The sequence below is a fragment of the Panthera uncia genome (genome assembly GCF_023721935.1).
Source record: "Panthera uncia isolate 11264 chromosome B2 unlocalized genomic scaffold, Puncia_PCG_1.0 HiC_scaffold_24, whole genome shotgun sequence".
Taxonomy (NCBI): Eukaryota; Metazoa; Chordata; class Mammalia; order Carnivora; family Felidae; genus Panthera; species Panthera uncia.
The window spans coordinates 10,274,248-10,297,205 of NW_026057580.1; the positions used below are offsets into that span (position 1 = coordinate 10,274,248).

A 22,958-nucleotide genomic window follows, 5' to 3' on the forward strand; every position below is an offset into this window, starting at 1 on the left:
GTTACTAAGAAATTGATAATTAAAGAAAACATATTCTCTTCAAATATACATAGAATATTTAGCAAAACTGACCACATAGCACAAGGCAAGTCTCAATAAAACTCAAATGACTGAAATCATACTGTGTATGTTCTCTGGCCACAATACCATTTGTGTCAGAAATCAGTAACAACGAGGTAATATGAAAATGCTTCAAATTAAGACATACATTTATAATTAACTCTTGGTCAAAGAAAAAAATCACAAAAGAAGTTAAAACATATTTTAAGCTGAATAATAACTAAAATATGTGCCCAAACTATATACATCTGCATGTACTTAAGATAAACTACAACCTGACAAGCATATACTAGAAAGGAGGAGACGATGAAACTAATGGGGGGGGGGGGGAAGTAAAATAAACCAACAGTAGAGGGGACACATTCATAAAATAGAATGCATATGAGAGAGTAACAAAGCTAAACATTAATTCATTGAAAGATTATTAAAACTGATAAGCCACGGGTGAGACTGATCAAGAAAATGGGGGAAGGAACTAGAAAAAGCACAGATAGTCAATAAAAAGAATGAGAAAAGGGTAATCACTACACATCCAATAGACAATAAAATGAACTTTACACCAATAAATTTGAAAATTCAGATGATAAATTAACAAATTCCTATAAACATAAAACTTTTTTCCCTAGAACAGAAAAAACAGGACATATTTATAAAATAGAAATCTATGAAATTTACTGTAGCTATGTGAAACTGAGAAGAATCTCAAAAGTATTCATCTAATAAGATATAAATACATACATACAATAGGATTTTGTTTAGATCAAGATCCAAAATGAATAAAACTGAGCTATGTTGTTTACAGGTAAACACATAGGTGGTATATAGAAAATCCAAGGAACAATTATCACATCAGTGAGGATCACAGTTACCTCCCAGGGACAAAAGTCATGTTGACTGGAGAGTGATGTATGTGGATACTGGCTGTGTTCTGTAGTCTGCCCTGGGTGGTAGTTAAATGGGTATCTGCTTTATAAACATTCTGTAAAGTGTGTGTGTGTGTTTATATTTTCCTTTGTGCAATTTTTAAAGCTTTTTTTAAAATTTAGGCTAACATCAGTAAACTAAAAAGAACAAATACTCTATAAGGAGTGGTTCCATCTAACTCACTTCCTCATGAAACTGGAGCTAGTCTCCATCTTCCTTTTCTTTCCTCTCTTCCTCCTGACAGGTTGCCATTAATTTTCCGCCTGCTAAACCAATGGACAGACTTTGGACATTATTTTACTTGATCTCTTTACCAACCATTGCCTTAAACCACAGGTTCTAACACTGCCAACTACTCCACCTCCTTGAAAAATCTATTTGCTTTCTCAATAGGCCTATTCCTGGGTTCCTCCTACCTCTAGCAATTCCTTCTCAGCCTCTTCCACAGACTCCTCTTCCTCTGCTTTCCCCTTACATCACTAGGAATCACATGGGACAGTAATTCAAAAATGTAGGTTCCCAGGTCCTACCTCAAGAGATTTTAATCGGTTAGCCTTAGGTGAGTCCCAAGAACTTGTATTTTTGAATAAGCAGCCCAGTTAAATTTTTTTTTTTTTAATAGTAGGTGATTCTGATACAGGTAAAACTCAGGACGTACTTTGAGAAACACTGCCTTAAATGCGGTTATCTCTCAGCTTTATAGATTTGGCCCTTTCACTCTACACTTGAGGTCCTTAACCTTGGACTCCAGAGGATCTGTGAAAAACCGCACATATACCTTGTATGTATGGGGCATATATGCATTTTTCTAGAGAGAAAGAGCCATAGCTTTCATTATCTTTTAAAGTTTATAAAAAGGTTAAAAGTTACCCCTCTACTCACTCTTCCTACCCAATCTCACCCACATCCACAGACTGAACCACTGCTCACATCTCAATGACTTCAATTCTACAGCACTGGCCCAGAATTCCCTCCAGTCCCTCATATCCAACACACTTGCCTTTGGATGTTCCCCATGCACCTCCAACTCGTACAAAATCAAACATGTCATCTGCCCCAACAACTCAGCGTCCTCCTACTCTGTTCACTCACCACTCATGTCTGTCATCGAGAAAACCTGAGTTATCCCTGACTCCTCTTCCCACTGTCCACATCCCTCACCTCCACCCATCCTCGCCCTCCCTACTACACTTCCCTAATTTAGAACTTCACCAGTTCTCTGCCGCATTGTCTTCCGAGCCCATCTCCCTGCCTCATCTCACTCCCCCCAATCCACACAACACCCGTTCCTTCTGCTGGTCAACATTCTCTCCTAGCTCCTCGCCTTCGGTGTAAGGCAGAAACAACACTGATGCACAAGGTCTGCGGCAATCTGACGTCTGCCTGCATTCCCAGCGCTGTAAAGCTCCAACTATGCCCGGTGACTCAGTTTCCCCAAGAGATTAGTTCTTCCACTTCCACGATGTGGCATGCTCTCTACTGCCGGCGGGTCTTTTAACAGGGTCTGTGGCATTTTCCTAGGCCCCGTAGTGCCCGGCCTGGGGAGACCTGACGCCTGCAGAACCGCAGAGCGGCTGGCTGACCGCCCGGGTGTCTGAGTGATGGGGGCCCTCGGGAGCGCGCTCGAGGCAGGGAAGCGGCTTCCGTCCGTCGCTCCGACGCCCCTCACCAGCTGCCGGTCGGCCGCCGTCCGGTCGGGCACGAGGCTGTACACCTGGCTCCTCAGCGCGATGGGCGGCAGCGCGTCCTCGAACAGGCCGCGCGGGAACAGCTGCACCAGCTCGGCGACGGCCGCGCGCGCGGACCCTAGGCGGAGAGACCCGGTCACCGTGACGGGAAGGGGGCGGGGAGCGCGGCGCTCCCGTCAAGCGAGCCGGCGGGCAAGGCGGCTCCCAGCAGGGCCCTTCCGCCTCGGCACAGGGTTGCCACGCCTACCTGACTCGCCCCTGAGGGGGTCCGCCTCAGCCTGCCCCTGTTCCCGCCGCCTCTTCAGCCCAAAGGAGTCCGGGACCAGACGATGTCTCTTCCGGCTCATATCCCGGGGTCTCAGGTTGCCAGGGAAGAGATCGGTGTTGAGGGAAGAGGACGCGAAGACGTCGTCTTCCGGCGCAGAGCAGTGACGTCGGGCTCCCTGGAGACGGGTCGGCCGGGTGGAAGGACTACGTGGGACGAGGAAGGTGTCAACTCGCCGTCTCGGCCCAGCCAGGAGGAGGGCCGCCGCACGCCTGCTCGGATTGGCTTCCTCCGCTGGCACTCCGGGACGGGAACGCGTAGGCGGCGCGGCGGGCTGCGGGCGGCCGGGTCGTGGTCCGCCTCCCCGGGTAAAGTGCACCTCCTGCCCGCCCCCGAGGGGTCTGCCCGTCCCTGTCGCCGAATGATTGCGTCTAGGAGTGCGGAAACCACCCTTGCATACCTCCCCGACTTCTGGACTCACCTGCCGTGACGTCTTAGCTCCACAGAGGTAGAGGTCGAGGTTGGCGGGCTCTGAGGTAACCAGATCCTCGATCTGAAGCCCAGGCAGCCTTCCTCAGCTGAGTTTGGAGCATCTGGAGGTGGGGGTGTAAGTCAAGGGAAAAGGTGGGATGTGCACCTAGCCTTGGTTCTGTTTCAGGACCAGAGCCTGGCCATCCGGAGGCCAGCTTAGTCCTGAACCAGAGTCCCCCTTTTCCGGGCCTCCTTTGTAAAAGGGTAACTTCCCAACCCCCCAGTTCTCAGGACCTCATGGATCGCAGAGGGACCAAGAGAAGAGGGGAAAACATAGAGGGAGCTGAGCCTCGGAACAAACTCCCCGGCCCAGCACCCTCAATGCCCACAGACCCCGCCCTGTACTCTGGGCCCTTCCCTTTCTACCGGCGCCCTTCTGAACTGGGCTGCTTCTCCCTGGATGCACAACGCCAGTACCATGGAGATGCTCAAGCCTTGCGCTACTACAGCCCACCCCCTACCAATGGTCAAGGCCCCAACTTTGACCTCAGAGACGGATACCCTGATCGATACCAGCCCAGGGACGAGGAGATCCGAGAGGGGCTGGATCACCTGCTACATTGGCTCCTGGATCACCGAGGCCAGCTGGAGGGGTGAGCAAAGCATAGCACACAAGTAGATCTAGAGACCTGCACCTACCCTCTAAAATTAGGAGAGTGAAAACTGGAGTTCAGTCTTTGGAAAGAATTTAGGATATTCTTTGGGGAAGTCATCTGAGTTAATCCTTGTGTCAGACCTTCAGCTTCTAACTCCTCCCTCTCAGGGGTCCAGGCTGGCTGGCAGGGGCCATAGTGACATGGCGAGGGCACCTGACAAAATTGCTGACGACACCGTATGAGCGGCAGGAGGGCTGGCAGCTGGCGGCCTCCCGCTTCCAGGGGACACTGTACCTGAGTGAGGTAGAGACGCCGGCAGCTCGGGCCCAGAGGCTTGCCCGGCCACCCCTCCTCCGAGAGCTTATGTACATGGGGTACAAGTTTGAGCAATACATGTGCGCAGGTGAGAGTTGCCCCTGCTCTGTAGCCCCCTCCCCCTTCCCCAGAGACTGAAAGCCCCCACCCCTGTTGCTGCTTCTCTCCTTGTGCAGACAAACCTGGAAGCTCCCCGGACCCCTCTGGGGAGGTTAACACCAATGTGGCCTTCTGCTCTGTGCTACGCAGCCGCCTGGGAAACCACCCTCTGCTCTTCTCAGGGGAGGTAGACTGTATAGACCCTCAGGCCCCATCCACACAGCCCCCCACCTGCTATGTGGAGCTCAAGACCTCCAAAGAGATGCACAGCCCTGGTCAATGGAGGAGCTTCTACAGGTTCAGGATGGGGGTGGGCAGGGTGAGAACCTAGAACAGACAGCTGGAAATTGGACTTGGGGGAAGAGGCTGGACGGTGGAGGAAGGGTCCTACTGACCCCTTGCCTTTCCTGACAGACACAAGCTTCTGAAATGGTGGGCTCAGTCATTCCTTCTGGGCATCCCAAATGTCGTTGCTGGCTTCCGTAACCCAGAGGGTTTCATCTGTTCCCTCAAGACCTTTCCTACTATGGAGATGTTCGAGTATGTCAGGGTAAGGCAGTGGTGTTACAGCTCCCACCTATACCCCCACACCAAGACCACAGGTCCAGTGTCCCGGGTCACAGTCCACCTTGCCCCTTCTCTGGCCTCACCTTCACTGCCTGTGTTCTGCCTCCTCCTCGGCCCTCTGCAGAATGACCGTGATGGCTGGAATCCCTCCGTGTGCATGAACTTCTGTGCCGCCTTCCTTAGCTTTGCCCAGAACACAGTTGTCCAGGACGACCCCAGGTGAGGCATTCATCTGTCCCTGCCCTCCGGGTCCTAGAAGTTTGCCTCCAGTCCTCAACTTGTGACTCCATGTGCCCCCTAGGCTTGTCTATCTCTTCTCCTGGGAGCCTGGCAGCCCAGTCACAGTGTCGAAACATCAAGATGCACCCTATGCCTTCCTGCCCACGTGGTACGTGGAAGCCGTGACACAAGACCTCCCATCGCCCCCCAAGACACCTTCCCCCAAGAACTGAGACTTCAGAGGGGCTGGTCCTGTCTCCGTGTGCACAGATAAAAGCCTATTTCTAGGTGGTTCTTCCTGCTGTGTTTTTTGCGCCGAGTTGTCCCTGCCCAACAGTTGAAGTACACACAGGTGGTTTGCTGTTTTATTACTACATTTTTACACAGGCCACTCACTGAGTGTATAGGCTGGCCGCAAAGACGATGTCCCTCCGCAGCAAAGTAGCTGCCGTCTCCATCTTGGCACCTAGCACAGGTTCTCCTACCAGGCGGGCCGCCCCCCTCAGCGAGCGACACATCTCGGCCAAGCGCTGGATGCAACGGACCACCAGGCCCTCGGGAGTCCCCGACAGCCCTGCCAACTCAGAGAAGGGCTGTGGGGGAAGCAGGGTGAGGACTGAATGTGTTAGACCTGGGTAGCCTCTCCCCTAGCCAGCCATCCACAAAGCCCCAGTTACTCACCATGCCCCGGGCCCACTCATACACCACCTCCACCAGCCCAAAATTCAGCTCCCCGACAAATTCCTCCACAGTCTGGTTCAGGCCACAGGCCACCTGGACCTCACCAATCCGCTTGGCCACAGCCCGGACACGTTCCACTCCCTGCAGATGGCCAAGGAGAGGCTCAGACCCTGCCTTCCTTCTTTAGGAGTGCGGAGCCCCAGATCAAGGAAGAAGCCATTCCAGCTCTTTGAGGCACTTAACAGGGCTGGAGGGTTCACCTGGGGAATACTTGGGGGTGGAGATTGGGAATGCCACAGCCAAGGGAGAGAAAGTGGGGTGGGTGTCCCATACCTGTTTGAGGGTGCTTGGGAGCTGCTCCCCAGGGTCCCCAGGGCTCTGGCAGACCAGGCCAGAGAGCAGGGCTGCAATCTCTTCTGGCCGCAGGGCACTCAGAGCGTTGTCAAACATGAGCTCAGTGAGAAGCAGCTCGTGACTGCTCATGGCACAAGCCACCCGCCCTGCCAGCTTCACGGTGCCCGCCTCGTCTACATAACCCAGGGTTCGGAGCACCTGAAGAAAGATGGTAGGTGTTGGGAGCCTGTTCTCTTCTCTGTCACTAGCCCCCTGCCCCTACCCCTGCCCCTCCCACCTCTACTCGCTGGTGATACTCTGGGAGCAGCAACAGTGACTGATCTGACAGCAGGAAACGTAGTCGCTCCATCTCCTTCTGTATCTGCATTCGATCCTGCAGCTTCAGGTACTGCAGAAAGCCAGCAGCAGAAGCATGTTAGCCTTCCCCTTGCCCCAAGGCAGGAAGGCACTGAGGACAAGGGCAGAGATGGGGTGGCTGGTCTAGAGGATAACAGAAGGGAAAATTCCCCCTCTGAGCTTGGGAGCTGGCATGCAGGACTCTACCTGGGCAGAGAAACGGGGACTGTGCACACACTGAGCCCCCCAGATCAGCTCCTCCAGCTTCCGGGCCCGGAGCCCTCCCTCAACCACTGACACATCCTTGAGCTGCAGGTCATTGACAGGGTCAAGGGTAGGGGGTCCCGCTGGGTAGGCCTGAGCCAAACGCAGCAGTTCCTGGACAGCAGTGGTCACAGCCGCAATGGGAGGATCCTTCCTGAGGAAGGAGCAAGGTCTTAAGACCTAGGGCAGAGTGTTCCTTTCCAGAGAAGCCTTCTCTGGCTGGGGAGACACCCCAACCACCCCTCCCTACACCCCATTACACGGTCCCCTCCCCAGGAAAAGGATCTCCCCAGCCATCTCTGACTTGAATTTTGGTTGCTGCCTCTTGCTGAAGTCCTCCAAGATCTTCTCCCCATTCACCCGGAGCACCTTGGTGGTGATGGCAGCCATGTCTCCTGGCTGGAGCTTGGCCACTGTGTGGTCACAGGGCCCTGTGAAAAGGGAAGAGCAGGGTCAACCCTTGCCGTGGACCCAAACATCCTGCCTACACTGCTGTCAGGAACCCGGACATCTGCCCCATGCTCACCTTCAGGCAGGAACAGCTTGAATCCCACAAGGTCATCTGGGTAGGGCACATCTGGGGTGGCTGGTGCCCTCTCCTGTGGGTCCTCAGACACAGGCTTATCACACAAGATCAGGGTTGTAAACACCCTGCTGGTGGAATTTGAGGAGACCTAGGGTAGGTGGGGAGGCCAGGCCAGGGCAATGTGAGGAGTGGACATCAAAGATAGAGACCAGGTCCCCACCCTCAGGCAGGGACCACAGAACAACTGCAGAGCCCATCAGTATGGACTGGTAGCCAAGTCAATCTGAACAGTCTTCAGGGGTGGGAGGGAGGAGGGTAGTGGGGGCAGGGAGGACAAGGAGGTAGGCATGAAGTGGTGGCAATGGGAGAGAAAGGAGGGCAGGAGGGGAAAATGAGTGCACTGCTATGACTACAATTGCTCCCACCAAGTAAGGAAGGTGGGAGATAGGGCTCCCTCCCTCTGGGGTCTAAATTTCCATTGCCCTCACCTGCAGGATAACACCCAATGTGTTATGATACTCCTGATTCTTCACAACCACCACCCTTCCTGCTGAGAGAGATTTCAGCCCATTCACAGACTCCATGATGCGTCGCTGAAGAGTGGGGACATGCACAAAAGGGATAATGAAGGAAGCATCACAGGGACACTGAGAATAGGTTGGGACTAGGTTCAGGAGCACCCAATGTGTGGCATTCTCTTCCTCCCTTCCTCCATCACCCCCACAACACTCATTCACCTGGATCAGGCTCCGGGTCTCTGTCAGTTCCTCCCCCCAGCTGTAATACTCAGGCAGGTCAACCAGTTGGCCAGTCGTATCAGGTTCCTCTAAGGTCCCTAGTCTCTTGGTCAGTTCAGCTAGAGCCTGTTCATGGGCCTGGGTGGAAGTGTGGCAAGGTATGAAAGGAGAGTCTCCAGGCCCAGGACGCCACGTTCCCCACCTTCACCCCACCTTCTAGGTGGTCTCTAGATATCCACCTCTCAGCCTGGCTTCCCTTGTCCTAACATGCTGCCGGGTATACTGGTCATCCCAACCTCCTCACCTTGCTGTCCTTGCGGGATGGAAACTCGGAGAAGCTCCTCTTCATCATGTCTTCCACCCTGAGGGCGTCCACCCGCAGCAGGTTCAGGATCATGGTGTATGTGAGGCGGAACTGAGATTGCAGCTGCGATGGCTTTCCCTGGGCCACACCAGAGAAGCAGTGAGATTGGCATGGGACCTGCTGCCACCCAGCCGGCCCTCTGGGGATCGGCTCTGCCCGTAGCAGATCTAGTCCCCATGCTGTGACCATGGGACCCTAGACAAACTGCTTACTCACCTCCTCTGCAAAATAAGGGAACAAAACTAAATAAATAGACCCTCAAAGGTTTTACCTAGTTCTGTCTTCACAATGACAAAAGACCACAAGGGGTGAGATTCAGTCTAATCCTTGGATTTGCTTGCTCTGACCTTGGTTTCTCCCAGGCAAAAGAAAAAAGTACAGTTGACCCTTGAACAATAGGGGTCTACCTACACGTGTATTTTTTTCAATAAATACTGCCCAGTTCTGTTAAGTATTTTCTCTCTCCTATAATTTTCTTCACAACGTTTTCTTATCGCTAGCTTTATTATACGAATGCAGCAAATAACACATATACGAATAGGTGTTCATCATCTGTCTGTTTTTGGTAAGGCTTCCAGCCAACAGTATAGGCTATTAGCAGTAAAGTTTTTCGGGAGCCAAAAGTTGTATGTGGATATCTGACTGTGCAGGAGGTCAGTACCCCCTAACCCTACACTGTTCAAGGGTCAACCGTAGAAAGAACAGAGAGGGGAAGAGGGTTGGAAGAGAGAATCCAGCAGGTCCCCAGAGCTGGGGCCCTCCCAGCTCAGCCTCATACTGCCCTGACTCACCATCATCATACGGTGCAGGTCTGCCATCTCAGGCACACGGCCCTTGCAGAGCAGGATGACAGTGCCGGTGGGGTCCAGGCCCCTCCGGCCTGCCCGACCTGCCATCTGCACATACTCTCCAGGTAGCAGATCCCGGAAGGTGGAGCCATCGTGTTTCCGCATAGAGTCAAACACCACTGTTCGAGCAGGCATATTAACACCCATGGCAAAGGTCTCTGTGGCAAACAAGACCTGGGATGGGAGAAGATCAGTAAAGGGGCTACACACAGACACCCAGCCCTGGCCAAGTGTACCTTACTCTGTAGCCAAGGCTGAGTAGGCACCAGGCGTGGTCCCAGTTAACTCACAGGATCTCATTTAATATCTCTCAGAGCAAAACTATAGAGCAAGTACTATCATTTTCACTTTGTCTATCTGGCTACCTACTTCTTTTCTTATAACCCCCATATCCAATTCCCATCTCCCCACCGTCAATCATCCCAATGTATTTAGAGTATCTTTTTGTGTGAATGTGTTCTTCCAGATTGTATCTTGTTTTGGGTGCATATAATTCATGACTTGTGTTAAAGGCCATTATACCCTAATTAAAAAAGATATACATACCCCTATGTTTATTTCAGCATTATTTACAATAGCTAAGATATGGAAACAACCCAAGTATTCATCAATACGTGAATGGATAAGGAAGATGCAGTGTGTATGTTAGAGTATTATGTAACCATAAAAAAGGATGAGATCTTGCCATGTGTGACAACATGGACAGACAAATAGGGCAGAATGTATGCTAAGTGAAATAAGTCAGAATGAAGAAGACAAATACCATATGATCTCACTCATGTGGAATCTAAAAAACAAAACAAATGAATAAAGAAACAAATAGCAGAATCAGACCTATAAATACAGAGAACAAACTGATGATTGCCAGAAAAAATGGACAAAATGGGTGAAGGAAAGTGGGAAATACAGTCTTCCAGTCAAGGAATGAGTAAGTCACAGGCATAAAAGGCACAGCATAAGGAATACAGTCAATGATATCCTGGTAGCGGTGTATGGTGACAGACGGCAGCTACAACTGTGGTGAATACAGCATAAAACATAAACTTATGTTTATTTTATAAACAGACAATGAATTACCATGTTGTACACCTGAAACTAATGACACATTGTGTGTCACCTACACTCTAAACAAAAATAATTAATTAATTAATTAATTAGCTGATTTCTCCACATAGTGTTTTCAATGCCCATCCCCATTCCTGTGGTTATACCTAATCCATTGTTTCCAGCTCCTGCAGAGCACCGTGGCATGCATCCCATACAGTGACCTCCCTGCTCTCCCAGTGAAGGGTACCTTGGTACCGCTAGCACCCTACCACAAGATTACAGCCAACAAAGGAGAGTGGACATGTTCCCTCAGAGACTAGGGTGAGAACTTCTTCGCAGTATATATCCAGACATGGAATTTAGGGTCAAAGAGTACATTGTACATATTTTTGCCTCATGAATGCCAGGGTGCACTCCAGACAGGCTACACCTATATAAGAGTTCCCATAATCCTCTAGTCTCCTACATCTTTGGCAACACTTGGCCTTAGCCAGTTTCCTAAATTTTACCAGTCTAGTAGCTATAACGTCATCTCTCGTGACTATTTTAATTTGCATTTTTCTGATGACTAGTAACTTTTTGTATGCTTGCTAACTTTTCGGGTTTCCCTTCTGAATACCACCTGTGCCTATTCTGTGCATCTCCATTTTAAGATAGCAAAGCTAAAGTTCGGGACGGTTAAGTAATCTGCCTGGGGTCACACGGTGAGTAAGTAGAGAAGCCGGGATGCACACCCAGGCAATCTGGACCTAGAGCCCAAGCTCTTAACCACCGCACGGTCCTGTCTGAGCCCTGCCCCTCCACCCTCTGGGCAACCCGTAAGGGAACAACGAGTGCTCTGAAGAGTCCCTCTTCTACCAGTGTGTGTACCTTGACCAGGCCTCGACTGAAAAGCATCTCCACGATCTCCTTAAGAATGGGCAGGATGCCACTGTGGTGCACACCCAGGCCACGGTGCAGGAGTTCAGACATGTGCAGGACCTGCAGGGAGCCAAGGCCCATGATCAGGGATAGGGTGGTAGAGAATCCTATCCCCATCAGTCTTCAAGACCCCCATCCACACCTGGGGCAGCTGGCGGTCAGAGCCACGGAGGCGAGCAAGGCAGCGCTGCAGGAAGAGGTGAATTTCACTCTTCTCTGAACTTGTGGTGAGGTCCAGGGAGGTGAGGCTCGAGGCTTGCTCATCACAGCGACCCCGCGAGAAGGTGAACACGACCACAGGCAGCTGCGCACGGGTGCGGAGGGAGGCCAGGAGGGATAGGTACACACCGCGGTCCTGGGGAAGGGGGCAGAAAGCGGCAAAGGTTGAGTCCCTGAACCAGTCGGGGCCAAAGTGAGGAGAGGGGAGGTAAAGCAGTATCAAGTCAGATGGTACTCAAAGCTCAAGTCCAAACCTCTAGGGAACGAGGGAAGAATGGATAGAGGAGAAACGGGGGGCAGCAGGCACAAACCCTACCGGTTCTCACCTGTGCAGGCCCCCCCTGATGCGTGGGCTGTTTGGCCCCAAAGGTCTGGGCATGTTTGCTCATCCGCTCCTTCTTGGCCTCCACAGCTGCATAGTACCTGGGGCACAGGGAGGGTCACTGATCACAGTCACACCCGGCGGACTCAGCCCTGACTCTGCCCCATCGCCAGCTTACCCCTTTGTGTGGAAGGCACCTCGGGAGTCCAGCAACAGAAAGAGCTCCCCCTGGGTCTTGGGGCTGTTCCCCGTGAAGAGATAATGCTCCAGGGGTACGGGACGGGCAACAGTGCTGATCACATAGATCTGGCGCCGTTTCAGTCGCCTGAATGGGTAGAAATGAGCAGGTCAGTGGCAAGAGTGCGAGAAGTAACCCACTTCCCCACCACCTTCCCCCTCCAGCTTCACCCAGTCTTTTTTTTTTTTAGTTTTTTTTTAACGTTTGTTTATTTTTGAGAGAGAGAGTGAGACAGAGCATGAGCAGGGGAGGGCCAGAGACAGAGGGAGACACAGAATCTGAAGCAGGCTCCAGGCTCTGAGCTGTCAGCACAGAGCCCGACATGGGGATCAATCCACAAACCATGAGATTATGATCTGAGCCAAAGTCAGACGCTTAACCACCCAAGCACCCCAAGCTTCACCCAGTTTTTTCTGAGAGCCAGACTGGAAGGTGGCCCCATCATCCCATCTCCCAAGACACAAAATGATCTGGGTCCAAGTGGGGTCCTGCAGTTGCCTGAGTCAGACACGTGCCCCAGCCCCAACCCTCCCTCCTCTCCACCCCCAAGACACTCTCCTTGCTGTGGCAGTCTTCACCCCCACCCCTAACCAAGGAATGCTGCAGCCCCCTTCATCCAAGCATCCCAGGGCACGCATCTCACCCGATCCAGTCAGCGAACTCAAGGGCATTGGGGACGGTAGCACTCAGAAGGATGATGGAGACATGGTCAGGGAGCATGATAAGCACTTCCTCCCACACAACCCCACGCTGGGCAGAGAGAGAAGACCGGTCACTGTCAGCTCAGAGGGGACTGCCCTTCTGCCCCTGGGGAAGCGCCCAGAGTTACATTTGAGGGCAAAGAAGGCAGTTAAGGTCCGCAAAGGTGTGTGCACCAGGATGTGCGATCTAGACCCACAGGAGAGAACTACTGGGGTGTGGGGCCCCCAGGCCTCTTACCTCAGCATCGTTGATGTAGTGAACCTCATCAAAGATGACCCACTCTAGGTCCCGGATGACATCTGAACCGCTGTACAGCATGGAGCTGGGGAGAAGAGGCCAAAGGCTGATTCCCCAGTGACTCCTGTCTCCACCCTGTTCTCAGTCAACGTGCTGTCCAGAGCAGCCTCACCTTCCTGACCAAAAATCCACCCATGTTAAGTGCCTATCTCTCACCGAAGGATCTCTGTTGTCATAATGAGGCAGGAGGCCTCCGGGTGCAGCTGTACGTCCCCAGTGAGCAGCCCCACATCTCCAAAAGTGTTTCGAAAGTCTCGGAACTTCTGGTTACTCAGGGCCTTGATGGGCGAAGTGTAGATGGTGCTGGGAAGAGGGCATGAAGTCGGCACCACCTCCTGGTCAGCACTGCCCTTCCACCCCAAGCCCCCACAGAAGCATGCCAGAACCCAGGTGCCTCCCTTCTCCCCCTGAACTGGCCTCACATTCTCCTTCATGACACGACCCTGCAAAAACTCTTCCTAAGCTGACCCAGGTCTCCTTTTTTTTTTTTTTTTAATTTTAAACCTTTATTTATTTATATTTGAGAGAGACAGAGTGCGAACAGGGGAGGGACAGAGAGAGAGAGAGGGAGACAGAGAATCCCAAACAGGCTCTGCACTGTCAGCCCGATGTGGGGCTCAAACCCACGAACCATGAGATCATGACCTGAGCCCAAGTTGGATGCTTACCCAACTGAGCTATCCAGGCACCCCACGCAGGTCTTCTAACTGCTCTCCCTGCCACATCTTCCCACTCCACTCCTGGCCCTCAGTCTTTCCCCAAACCTCCCATCTGAAGGATGAGGTAGCGGTGGGGAAGGGATGACACTTAGAAAGGGTGCAGAAGAACACAGGGCCAGCTGGTGAAGGAAGAGGCTGGGGAGGGGACCTATACCGTGTCATGTGTTTCTGGGCAAGGGCAATGGCATATTCAGCCACAACCGTCTTCCCCGCAGATGTGTGAGCTGCTACAAAGACAGAGTCATGCCGCTCCAAGTGCAAGATGGCCTGTTTCTGAAACACATCCGGCTCAAATGCCCACTGTGGGAGAGAGAAATAGATGGGGGCCAGGCCGGAAAAAGGAAAGGGGCCCTCCTGCCTCCAGTTCTAGGGGCATGCAAGGTGGCTCTGGCATGCCAGAGCGAAGCAAGGCTGGGAGTGAGGCCCAAGACTAAGCTAGAAGGCATCTGGCCTCGGTGGGGAGAGGAGATGAAGGGAGCAGCGGGGAGGAGGTAGGGGAACATGTGAGGACTGGGCCACACTACCTGGAAAGCGGGCTGGGGAATGAGGCGGTAGAAATCACCAACAGGGGAAGTGACATCCACGGGAATAGCCCACTGCTCCTGAGGCAGGGGTTTGGGGGGCTCTGGGGGGGATTCAGCTGTGGATGCTTCCTGGAAAAGCCAGGGGTAGAGGTGATAAAGATACAGTCAGAGAGCTCTCTGTTACCACTCCTCCCCAAAGATGCTCCAGTTTTTCTCTTAGACCCAACCAAGCCAGCCACCCCACCCCCACCCCCAGCCCCCCAGTAAGGCCTCTTCTTTCCTGCCTCAACTGCCCAGAACCACCAACCTTCAACACTAGGTCCTCCAAGCTGCTTGCTCGGGCCAGGGAAGCACTGCAGGGGGGTGCTGAAACAGTGTCTCCTCTGGGAATTCCTGGCTGGCCCACTGCCTCACTCTCATCCTCATCACCTCCCCCCAAATCCAGAGGTTCCAGCAAACGGCTGAGGCTGAGCAAGCCGGGAGCTGGAACCGGGTGATCTGAGGAGCAAAGGCAAAAAGTGAAACCTGGTCAGGTCCATCTCTGTTCCACTGGAGAAGGCCACCACTCCTACACTCCACCTCAAAACTAAAACTCACCCTTCGGTGCAAAGTCCACACCTTTCTTGAAGCCAGGTGGGACAGTAAGAAGATCTGAAAAACAAGGACAAAGAGAATCAGCATTAGTGCACAGAGTCATACAAGTCATACGATACCTAATGCTACAGGATGCCATTCACAGCAGAGACATTGAAAATGGGGTTCTTTGCCATCTTTCCAACAGATGACAGTAAAGACTATTATGACAAGGGTGCCTTTCCCTAATTTTCTCAAAGGCACAGAGGACTAACAGTGGCCCACTGATAGGCTTGGGCCCCTCTTCCTCAGGGCTGGCTCACAGCCCTACTCCCGAGGGTCCATCCTGGCACCACCTCACCTTTCTCAAAGTCTATCTCTTCCTCAGCCTCCTCCCGAGTGCTCAGATCTGTTATGGTAGGCTCATCCATTCCACCTGGGGAGAGGGTAGACAAACAGGGATTCATGGGGTGGGGGTGATACAAGATGGGTGGGGAACCCTTTCCTGGAGACTGAGAGCACCCTCTCCTACCATCCCATTTTCCACAAAAGTCACCTGGCCAGAAAGGGTATTGTGTTGGATTCCCCCACAGGGACTGGGAGACGGGCCCTGGGGGCCGGCGAAGAGACAAGGAGGTGGTGGCCGATAGGTCTGTATTCTCCAGCAGGACCTGAGGCAAGAGACCACAGCCCCAGTGAGGCTGAGCTTGCCTCAGACCCTTTCCCAACTCTGCTTCTTATGGCCCCTGACCTCATACCTCTTTGTAGCCCAGGATCTGGCCTGTGGTCGGGTGTCTTTGGGCCTGAAGGTCTGAGGGGACTGGGGCCCCCAGTGTGGCCAGGAGGGACCAGGGATCCATCTTCCTCTGCCATTTTCTGCAGAAAATGAAAACACTTTTCAGGTCTTCTTTCTCTCCTCTCCCAGTTTCCTTCAGGGGCCTATCTCCCTAGTCCAGGCCCCTCCAGACCCCTCACCGGGCCGAGTGCTCCACACCATGCAGAGGCAACCAGGCTGGAGATGATAAAAACAACTGCTCTGTTTCCTGCTGCAGATCGGGGGCACAGGGAGGGAGGCCGTGGGGAAGCTGGTAAAGGACGAGACGAAAGGCATTAGGTAAGGAGAGAACAGAAGACATAGACAAAAAAGAAAGTGATGTGATTTGCGTTGAAACCAGAAATGGTAGACATTCTAGACCGACTAGGACTGTCAAGCTGAAGCAATGTTTTCCAAAGATCATCTTGCTTTACAGGGCAAACTACCTGCTACTGATTTACCTGGAGCAGTGATTACTAAAACAGTATGATACAACATGAAATACAATCATTCCACAATCTCTGGGGCTGCGCTTAAGAATTTGTATTTTTAAAAATCCCCCATCCCCACTAATTATGATGTACACTTAAATTTGAGAACCACTAGTTTTAGGAAAAGGGGGCCCAGGACTAAGGATGAGAGTCAGGGCCTCAAAGGCTAGCCACCAACAAAGTGCCCTGGTGCTTGGAGACAGGTGACTCCAAAAAGAAAAAACACATTTGGAAGCACAATCCACTGGGCTGGGGTCTGTCCAGCACAAGGCAGGCCCAGATGACAGGAATCCAGAGACAGGAGAATGAGGTTATGCTAGGGTCCAACAGTAAGGATGGTGGAGGAGGTTTTAAGCTCAAAGTGGGTCAAAGGTTAGGGTCAAAAGTCACTCACTGTGCTCTCTGGAGCCCCAGGCACATTCAGCAGCTCCCAGTGCCCTGTGCATCCCAGCTCCACAGGCCGAAGGGGCAGATCCAAGGGATCTGGAGGAGGCAGCACTACAGAGGGAAGGACAGAGGTCAAAGGTCAAGGGCCACCCCCCTTAACACTCGTTCTTTCCACCCCCTCCCCCTCACCAAGTCGCTCCGTCTCCATCATCTTGGAGCCCAAGCAGCTGCAGGGCAGACCGGAAGTGCAACGAGACTCCTAGGGGTAAGCCCCGCCCCAAAGCGGGCGGAAGTGGAGGCGACTTCCGTCACACACCCCCGCCGGGGTGGGGATGAGCGCTACCGAGAGGCTGACCTGAGCCGGGGAAGTGCCGGGCGGAAGTGTGTAGCCTTGAGCCGTCTTGGTTACCGCGTTCTCCACCCCTCGCGACGTCATCGCTCTGAGCCAGCTCTCCGTTGCCCGCGCGGGCGCCGCCCGAGACCGTGGGACCCCGGTTACCGCCCCCTCAGGTAAGGTGTTCTCCTTCTCACCCTTCGCCCCTTTTTAACGAGCTCCTTCTCTCTTCTTCCCCTTTTCGTTGCTCTGAGAGCGCTGCGGGGGTTCCACTGCCTCCTGTACCGTTTGGACCCCGCGGTTGCCATACTAACCCCAGCGGGGGTAGGGGGTGTCTGATGCCATCGTCTTGGCGACGGAAGGGGTGCTTCTCCCTTCCCGGGCCACTTGGTCCCTCAAGGCGCTGGTGGCCGTGATTCCTGGAGAGAAGAGGGAATGCTGGTTGAATCCGACGAGCGGGGGCTTGGATGGCAGCCTGGTTTAAGCAAGGGGTAGGGAGAGGCAAAAGACAGGAGTAGGTAGGCCTGGAAGGGTGCGGTTGGGTGCAGTGTGGACGGCGTGTGAACCCTGGGCGGTGACAGTGGAGAAAGATGTCTTGGGCCCTGCCCCTGAACCAGGAGCCACCATGTTGGTGATACCCCCCGGACTGAGCGAGGAGGAGGAGGCTCTGCAGAAGAAATTCAACAAACTCAAGAAAAAGGTGAGGGAGTGTGTGGGGGCGTGGCCCAACCTTTCACAGACTCTACACTCTTGAGAACACCTGGGGTGAGTGTGAGGGATGGGGGGTTCTTCCAGCTCATACCTGGAGACATACCTCCTCTCCGCGAAGCCTCACAAGGGGGCTCTTCCCAAGTCTTGATGTATGCCTTCTCTCTTTTCGGTGTATTCTGCCATCGAGTTGTCTAACTTTTCCATGGCTTTTAGTACCACCACAGGGGTGGTAATCTCCAGGTTTGTTTTTTTCAATTCTATCCGAGCTCTTGCTGATAGCCTGCAGATTCCCAGTGTTGCAGCTAGCTATCATCTATTCTAACTTAGTTCCTTTTCTTGATCTTCCATATAGGACTGACTATATTCAGTTTTCCCATGTGTTTGGAATCAAAATCTCCTCTCTGACATCTCCACTATTTGCATGGCCAAACGTTTGCCAAGTCTTCTTGATTCTTACTCTGAAGTAATGTCTTTTGTTTATTTTTTCCCGTGTATTCCGTAGATCAAGTTTTTGCTGACACTCACGTAGTCTGTTGTAATGGTTTCTCAAGAAGCTGCTCAGTGTGTTCTTGGACAGACTTCCTTCACTCTTATTAAAATGAACCACTGAAATCAAAAAAACTCTGTCTCTCTTTTTTCTCAAAACCTGTAAGTGGTTTCCCATTGTCTATACAACACAGCCTTACCTTGGCATCTCTTTCTAGTCAGATAGAACTATTCACTAGTCCCAAAACATGCATTCCCAAAGCCTTCTTATTTCCACATCTTTTTCAGTCTGTGTTCTTTGTCTAAAATGCCCTTTTCTTTCAATCTGTTTTGCGTAGTTTCTACCCAGGGTCCAGTTTAATAGTCATTTGGCATCAGATAATCTTATTTGCTCTCAGCTACAAGCAATTTGTGCCTCTTACGATCGCTCTTGATAATTGTGTCTAATGGTCTTATTTCTCAGACTGTAAACTTCTTAAGGGGAGGAACAATGTCTCATACTCTTGCATACCCCTGTTACAAAGTAATGGCGTGTCCTCGTTAAATATGCAGGGAATGAATGGATGAAGCCCCCTGAGAAAGGCATGTAGGCTTGTGCTTACTTATAGCTCATATCTTAGGATTCTGGTCCATGGTCAAAGTCCTTTTCTTCCACTTCAAAAACTGAGGCTCGGGAAAGCCTCTGGATACAATGGTTTGGCTAGATTACGTATCGCTGGTATTGTAAATGATCCAGTGAATCATGTGTGAGTGGTAGTGCACTCATGAGTGCACTCATGTGTCAGTGCACCACTCCAGGGACACCATTTGCATTGTTTTCTGAGAAAGGCGTCCCCTGGAGTGAAGTGTCCAGGGACCTTGGGAGAGGACCTAGCCAGGGACTGGCCCTCACCAACCCCTCTCTTCTCGCTCTCATTCCCAGAAAAAGGCATTGTTGGCTCTGAAGAAGCAAAGTAGTAGCAGCACAGCCAGCCAAGGCGGTGTGAAACGCTGTGAGTGACGGGGGGAACTGGGGATAGACTGGAAATGGGCAACATGGCGCTGACCTCTCTCAGAGCGTGGCCAAAATAATGCCTCCTTCCCTCACCACTCCAGCACTGTCAGAGCAGCCTGTGGTGGACACAGCCACGGCAACAGAGCAGGCAAAGCAGCTGGTGAAGTCAGGAGCCATCAGTGCCATCAAGGCCGAGACCAAGAACTCGGGCTTCAAACGTTCTCGAACCCTAGAGGGGAAGTTAAAGGTGAGCACAAGCAGAAGGATTGTTCAGGGGACCCTTGACTTCAGAGGGCGTCCTTCCAAGTTGGAGTGGAGGTAACATTTAGGGGGAAAGTAATGCCTATTCAGTTCTGGGAAAATTGTCGTACCAGTCCGAGTTTCAGGTTTCTTATCTGTAAAATGTGAAGACACTGACTGACTTCCAAATTCCGTATCTCATACATTCTGTGGCACATATTCGAGCTCCTGAGTCTTGTTGTTCTGAGAAGTTGAACAGGTTGAAGATGTCAGCAGGTCCAAGAAATGTACAGATAAGCTAAATACTCTGTGTATATATTAGGTCACTTATGAAAAACACCACATAATCAAATAAGAAATGCGCAAAGGAATTAAAAGGGAGGATAAAAGGCCAGAGGAAAGCCAAGAAGAGGGTGAGGGAAGAGGAATCCCTTCTGTCCCATGGTTAGGCAGCCTTCTGCTCTCACATTGAAGTAGACCTCTACGACCTTCCCAGGACCCTGAGAAGGGGCCAGTCCCCACTTTCCAGCCGTTCCAGAGAAGCATATCTGCTGACGACGATCTGCAGGAGGTATGGTTCTCAACTCTCTGTCCCTGAGAGGTTGGGGAATGAGGAAAATGAGAGACCCACATATTTGGGGCCACATGCCATCAACTAGGACTCATCTTAACTGTCCTTGGTTTCTTTTGCAGTCATCCAGACGGCCCCAGAGGAAATCTCTGTATGAGAGGTTAGAGAGCTAGAGAGAGGACTGAGTCCCAATTGGGGGAGTAGGGGAGGTCAATTGCCTGGATCCTTGGGAGGTTTAGGGCTGGAGTGGAAGGAGCTGGGGCTGCAGAGGGAGTGTTGAGTCTCCACAGGGTCTGGGAAGATGAAGTAAAGGGCCCCTTTGATCCTCACTGTCTGCCTCCCCCCAGTTTTGTGTCTTCCAGTGATCGGCTTCGGGAACTAGGGCCAGATGGGGAAGAGGCAGAGGGCCCAGGGGCTGGTGACGGTCCTCCTCGAAGCTTTGACTGGGGCTATGAAGAACGTGGTGGTGCCCACTCCTCAGCCTCCCCTCCCCGAAGCCGCAGCCGGGACCACAGTCGTGAGCGGAACCGAGACAGAGACCGAGATCGGGAACGGGATCGAGACCGAGACAGAGACCGAGATCGGGAACGGGATCGAGACCGAGATCGGGAACGGGACCGCGATCGGGACAGGGACCGCGATCGGGACAGGGACCGTGATCGAGAACGAGAGGGCCCGTTCCGCAGTGAGTGATCTGGGCTGGTAGAAAAAGTGAAAGGGTTTAGGCAGGTCCCACTAAAGTGGCCTCTTAAAGTGGAGCCTGAGATGGGTTGCACGTTGTGACTGTGACTCCTGACCCCACAGGGTCGGACTCGTTCCCTGAACGCAGGGCCCCTCGGAAGGGGAATACTCTCTATGTGTATGGAGAGGACATGACACCCACCCTCCTCCGTGGGGCCTTCTCTCCCTTTGGAAACATCATTGACCTCTCCATGGACCCACCCAGAAAGTAAGGATGGTAGTGGGACAAGATGATAAGTCCTGGGAGGACCTGGGTTTGAGGGAGAACACCAGCCTATCTCCGGTGGCCTATGAGCACTGGGTTTGGTTGGGTCCACAAGAGCCCATAGGCCCTCTACTGATCCTGTTTTCTCTCATCCTAGCTGTGCCTTCGTCACCTATGAAAAAATGGAATCAGCAGATCAGGCCGTTGCTGAGGTTGGGACTTCCCAGACCTGTTCTTCCCATCCCTACTGCCATCCTCATGTTTTCTCTTTAAAACACTGGGAGCCAGGAGGAAATTGTTTCCTCTTGATAGAGGAAGTCTTTTTCTATCCACACAAGAAATGTATTCTTAGATCCTTAGTCTGTTCCTAGGATGGCAACTCTTGGAAATTCTCCTTTTCTTTGTCTGTAATGTTTCCCCCCTCCCCCATCCTTTACCTCCACCCCTCTTCTTCCCCAGCTCAATGGGACCCAGGTGGAGTCCGTACAGCTCAAAGTCAGCATTGCCCGCAAACAGCCCATGCTGGATGCTGCCACTGGCAAGTCTGTCTGGGGCTCCCTTGGTAAGAATGGATTCTTCCTCTTTCATCCTCTTTCCCACAGCTCGCCTCCTCTCTTTGCTCCCCTGCATGTCCCAGGATTCCCTAGAGTTGATAGATGTCTGGATCTGTGTGGAGGCCATGGGAATGAGAATTGTCAGACTCTCTGTCAGTTAGAGATGGAAGAAGATTTCTTAGTGTGAAGGAGAGAGAAGGATTGAGAACAACTCCCGAAGCAGTAATAACTAGAACAGGGAAGAAAGTGGAAGTGAGTGAGGTTAGTGAGTGAGGTTAGTGAACACGACCGTGTTTATTTTGAGATGGAGTATAGTTGGCTTTATAAAATAAGCATTTGAAATTAGAGATCTGGAACTCGGGTGTGAAGTGAGGACTGAAAACATGGATCACAGTCCTCTGTATCACAGAGTGGCTGCGAAATGGTAGTAATCTCAGGGAAGATTGAATTTGAAGAAAAAAATTACGCAGGCCTGGGCCTGGGGGATATTCAGGGAGCAGCATCAGAGGCCATTAAAACCAAAGAACACAAACTATGGAACCTGGGTAGTGATAGAAGTGTCAAGGTACAAAGATCCAAGAGAATGGAGGCTGGCGTGGGGTGAGTGACTGTAGTCCCAGAATGGCAGGGATAGAATCCTCCGAGATGAGATGCAAGAGGGACATGTTGATGTAGGGAGGAAAAAAAGAAGGGGAAGGAACAACCTGAGGCTTGAAGAATGTTTTAGGCCAAAGCCACACCCAGAATGAGCTCCCCTATTGAGGCTAGTAGCATTTCTTAGTGTGAATAGCCCACTATACCTGTTGGCTTTCCTGGCAAAGGAGTTAGGCAGAAAGGGGCGTTCAGAGCAAGAGTGGCCCTCCAAACTAAAAGAAGGAAGAAGAAATGACTAACGTGTCAACAAAGGGCTACAGAGATCTTCTAATTTTTAATATTTTGATGTAGTGGGTTAACATCATTCAGTTATCACAACGATTACCTTTGGGAGCTGTTCTAAGAACAAAACATTCCTTGCAGTATCTGCATGTGCCACATTAACAGCATGTGCTCCTTGCCATGGGGATGGGTTGGCCTAAGGGAGCCAAAGGGAGACAGGCCAGCCTGGCCACCAGAGGGCAGCATTGAAATTGGGCTTCCAAGGGCCAAAGGCAAGGAGTGAGCTGGTCAGACTCTGAGCCTCTGGCCTCACCAGTGCTCAGATGCAATGCTTCAGACCTTAACCAATCCTTTCCTCCCTCCCTAGCTGTCCAGAACAGCCCTAAGGGTTGCCACCGGGACAAGAGGACCCAGATTGTCTACAGTGATGATGTCTACAAGGAGAACCTTGTGGATGGCTTCTAGAGAATGGAGCTGGATTCCGTGTGCCTCATCTGCGCCAACACTGGTCTCAGTAAAACACTGAGGTGGAAGCTCACACATCTCCCTCAGCCTCTGGTTTTTCAGCACTTGGGATTGGGGTTGAGCCTTTAAAAACGGCTGTTAGATTTTATCTCA

General features: G+C 52.0%; 4 protein-coding genes across 9 annotated transcripts in view; 2 read left to right on the top strand and 2 right to left on the bottom strand.

The window, feature by feature from the left end:
- Positions 1-3,117, bottom strand: part of STK19 (serine/threonine kinase 19) — a 5,602-nt gene extending 2,485 nt beyond the window's left edge. Inside the window, exons 1-2 of one of the 2 annotated variants that reach the window (XM_049653549.1) lie at positions 2,920-3,117; positions 2,654-2,790 (exon numbers count right to left, since the gene is read on the bottom strand). In XM_049653549.1, coding sequence (XP_049509506.1) covers positions 2,654-2,790; positions 2,920-3,019 — 237 coding nt within the window. In that variant the 5' untranslated portion in view covers positions 3,020-3,117. The remainder of the gene's footprint in view (positions 1-2,653; positions 2,791-2,919) is intronic. The other variant, XM_049653551.1, reaches the window with a different exon arrangement.
- Positions 3,118-3,221: 104 nt separating this feature from the next.
- DXO (decapping exoribonuclease) lies at positions 3,222-5,558 on the top strand. Of its 3 annotated transcripts, none has more exons than XM_049653547.1 (7): positions 3,222-3,305; positions 3,693-4,061; positions 4,232-4,467; positions 4,556-4,775; positions 4,893-5,028; positions 5,170-5,264; positions 5,347-5,558. In XM_049653547.1, the coding sequence occupies exons 2-7, from the start codon at positions 3,706-3,708 to the stop codon at positions 5,495-5,497; spliced, it is 1,194 nt and encodes a 397-aa protein (XP_049509504.1). In that variant the 5' UTR covers positions 3,222-3,305; positions 3,693-3,705; the 3' UTR covers positions 5,498-5,558. The 3 variants fall into 3 exon arrangements, with proteins under 3 accessions (XP_049509504.1, XP_049509503.1, XP_049509505.1); XM_049653546.1 differs by having other exon boundaries at positions 3,238-3,544; XM_049653548.1 differs by having other exon boundaries at positions 3,238-3,473.
- Positions 5,559-5,582: 24 nt separating this feature from the next.
- SKIC2 (SKI2 subunit of superkiller complex) lies at positions 5,583-16,930 on the bottom strand. The gene is made up of 28 exons (XM_049653538.1): positions 16,818-16,930; positions 16,636-16,739; positions 15,912-16,021; positions 15,695-15,812; positions 15,493-15,607; positions 15,298-15,372; positions 14,961-15,014; positions 14,671-14,861; positions 14,364-14,492; positions 13,994-14,139; positions 13,277-13,423; positions 13,061-13,145; positions 12,765-12,871; positions 12,062-12,208; positions 11,888-11,984; positions 11,485-11,697; positions 11,292-11,402; positions 9,318-9,548; positions 8,467-8,604; positions 8,163-8,300; positions 7,914-8,018; positions 7,426-7,573; positions 7,204-7,330; positions 6,843-7,053; positions 6,577-6,687; positions 6,279-6,497; positions 5,946-6,086; positions 5,583-5,857 (listed from the first exon to the last, which is right to left on the bottom strand). Exons 1-28 carry the CDS (start codon positions 16,837-16,839, stop codon positions 5,657-5,659), a joined length of 3,741 nt encoding a protein of 1,246 aa, XP_049509495.1. The 5' UTR covers positions 16,840-16,930; the 3' UTR covers positions 5,583-5,656.
- Positions 16,931-16,993: 63 nt separating this feature from the next.
- On the top strand, positions 16,994-22,878 carry NELFE (negative elongation factor complex member E). Of its 3 annotated transcripts, XM_049653545.1 has the most exons (11): positions 16,994-17,138; positions 17,580-17,662; positions 19,082-19,151; positions 19,255-19,400; positions 19,890-19,964; positions 20,087-20,124; positions 20,312-20,649; positions 20,769-20,913; positions 21,068-21,122; positions 21,370-21,472; positions 22,708-22,878. In XM_049653545.1, the coding sequence occupies exons 2-11, from the start codon at positions 17,588-17,590 to the stop codon at positions 22,803-22,805; spliced, it is 1,143 nt and encodes a 380-aa protein (XP_049509502.1). In that variant the 5' UTR covers positions 16,994-17,138; positions 17,580-17,587; the 3' UTR covers positions 22,806-22,878. The 3 variants fall into 3 exon arrangements, with proteins under 3 accessions (XP_049509502.1, XP_049509500.1, XP_049509501.1); XM_049653543.1 differs by lacking the exon at positions 22,708-22,878 and having other exon boundaries at positions 21,370-22,409; XM_049653544.1 differs by lacking the exons at positions 16,994-17,138; positions 22,708-22,878 and having other exon boundaries at positions 17,145-17,662; positions 21,370-22,409.
- Positions 22,879-22,958: the final 80 nt, after the last annotated feature.

Coding starts and splice junctions, on each gene's coding strand:
- DXO (XM_049653547.1), top strand. CDS start 3,706: ATGGATCGCAGAGGGACCAAGAGAAGAGGGGAAAACATAGAGGGAGCT. Junction 4,062..4,231: donor CACCGAGGCCAGCTGGAGGG/GTGAGCAAAGCA, acceptor CCTCCCTCTCAG/GGGTCCAGGCTGGCTGGCAG. Junction 4,468..4,555: donor TGAGCAATACATGTGCGCAG/GTGAGAGTTGCC, acceptor CTCCTTGTGCAG/ACAAACCTGGAAGCTCCCCG.
- SKIC2 (XM_049653538.1), bottom strand. CDS start 16,839: ATGATGGAGACGGAGCGACTTG. Junction 16,022..16,635: donor CTGGGGCTCCAGAGAGCACA/GTGAGTGACTTT, acceptor GTCCTTTACCAG/CTTCCCCACGGCCTCCCTCC. Junction 13,146..13,276: donor ATGACAACAGAGATCCTTCG/GTGAGAGATAGG, acceptor TCTTCTCCCCAG/CTCCATGCTGTACAGCGGTT.
- NELFE (XM_049653543.1), top strand. CDS start 17,588: ATGTTGGTGATACCCCCCGGACTGAGCGAGGAGGAGGAGGCTCTGCAG. Junction 20,125..20,311: donor AGGAAATCTCTGTATGAGAG/GTTAGAGAGCTA, acceptor GCCTCCCCCCAG/TTTTGTGTCTTCCAGTGATC. Junction 20,914..21,067: donor TCCATGGACCCACCCAGAAA/GTAAGGATGGTA, acceptor CTCTCATCCTAG/CTGTGCCTTCGTCACCTATG.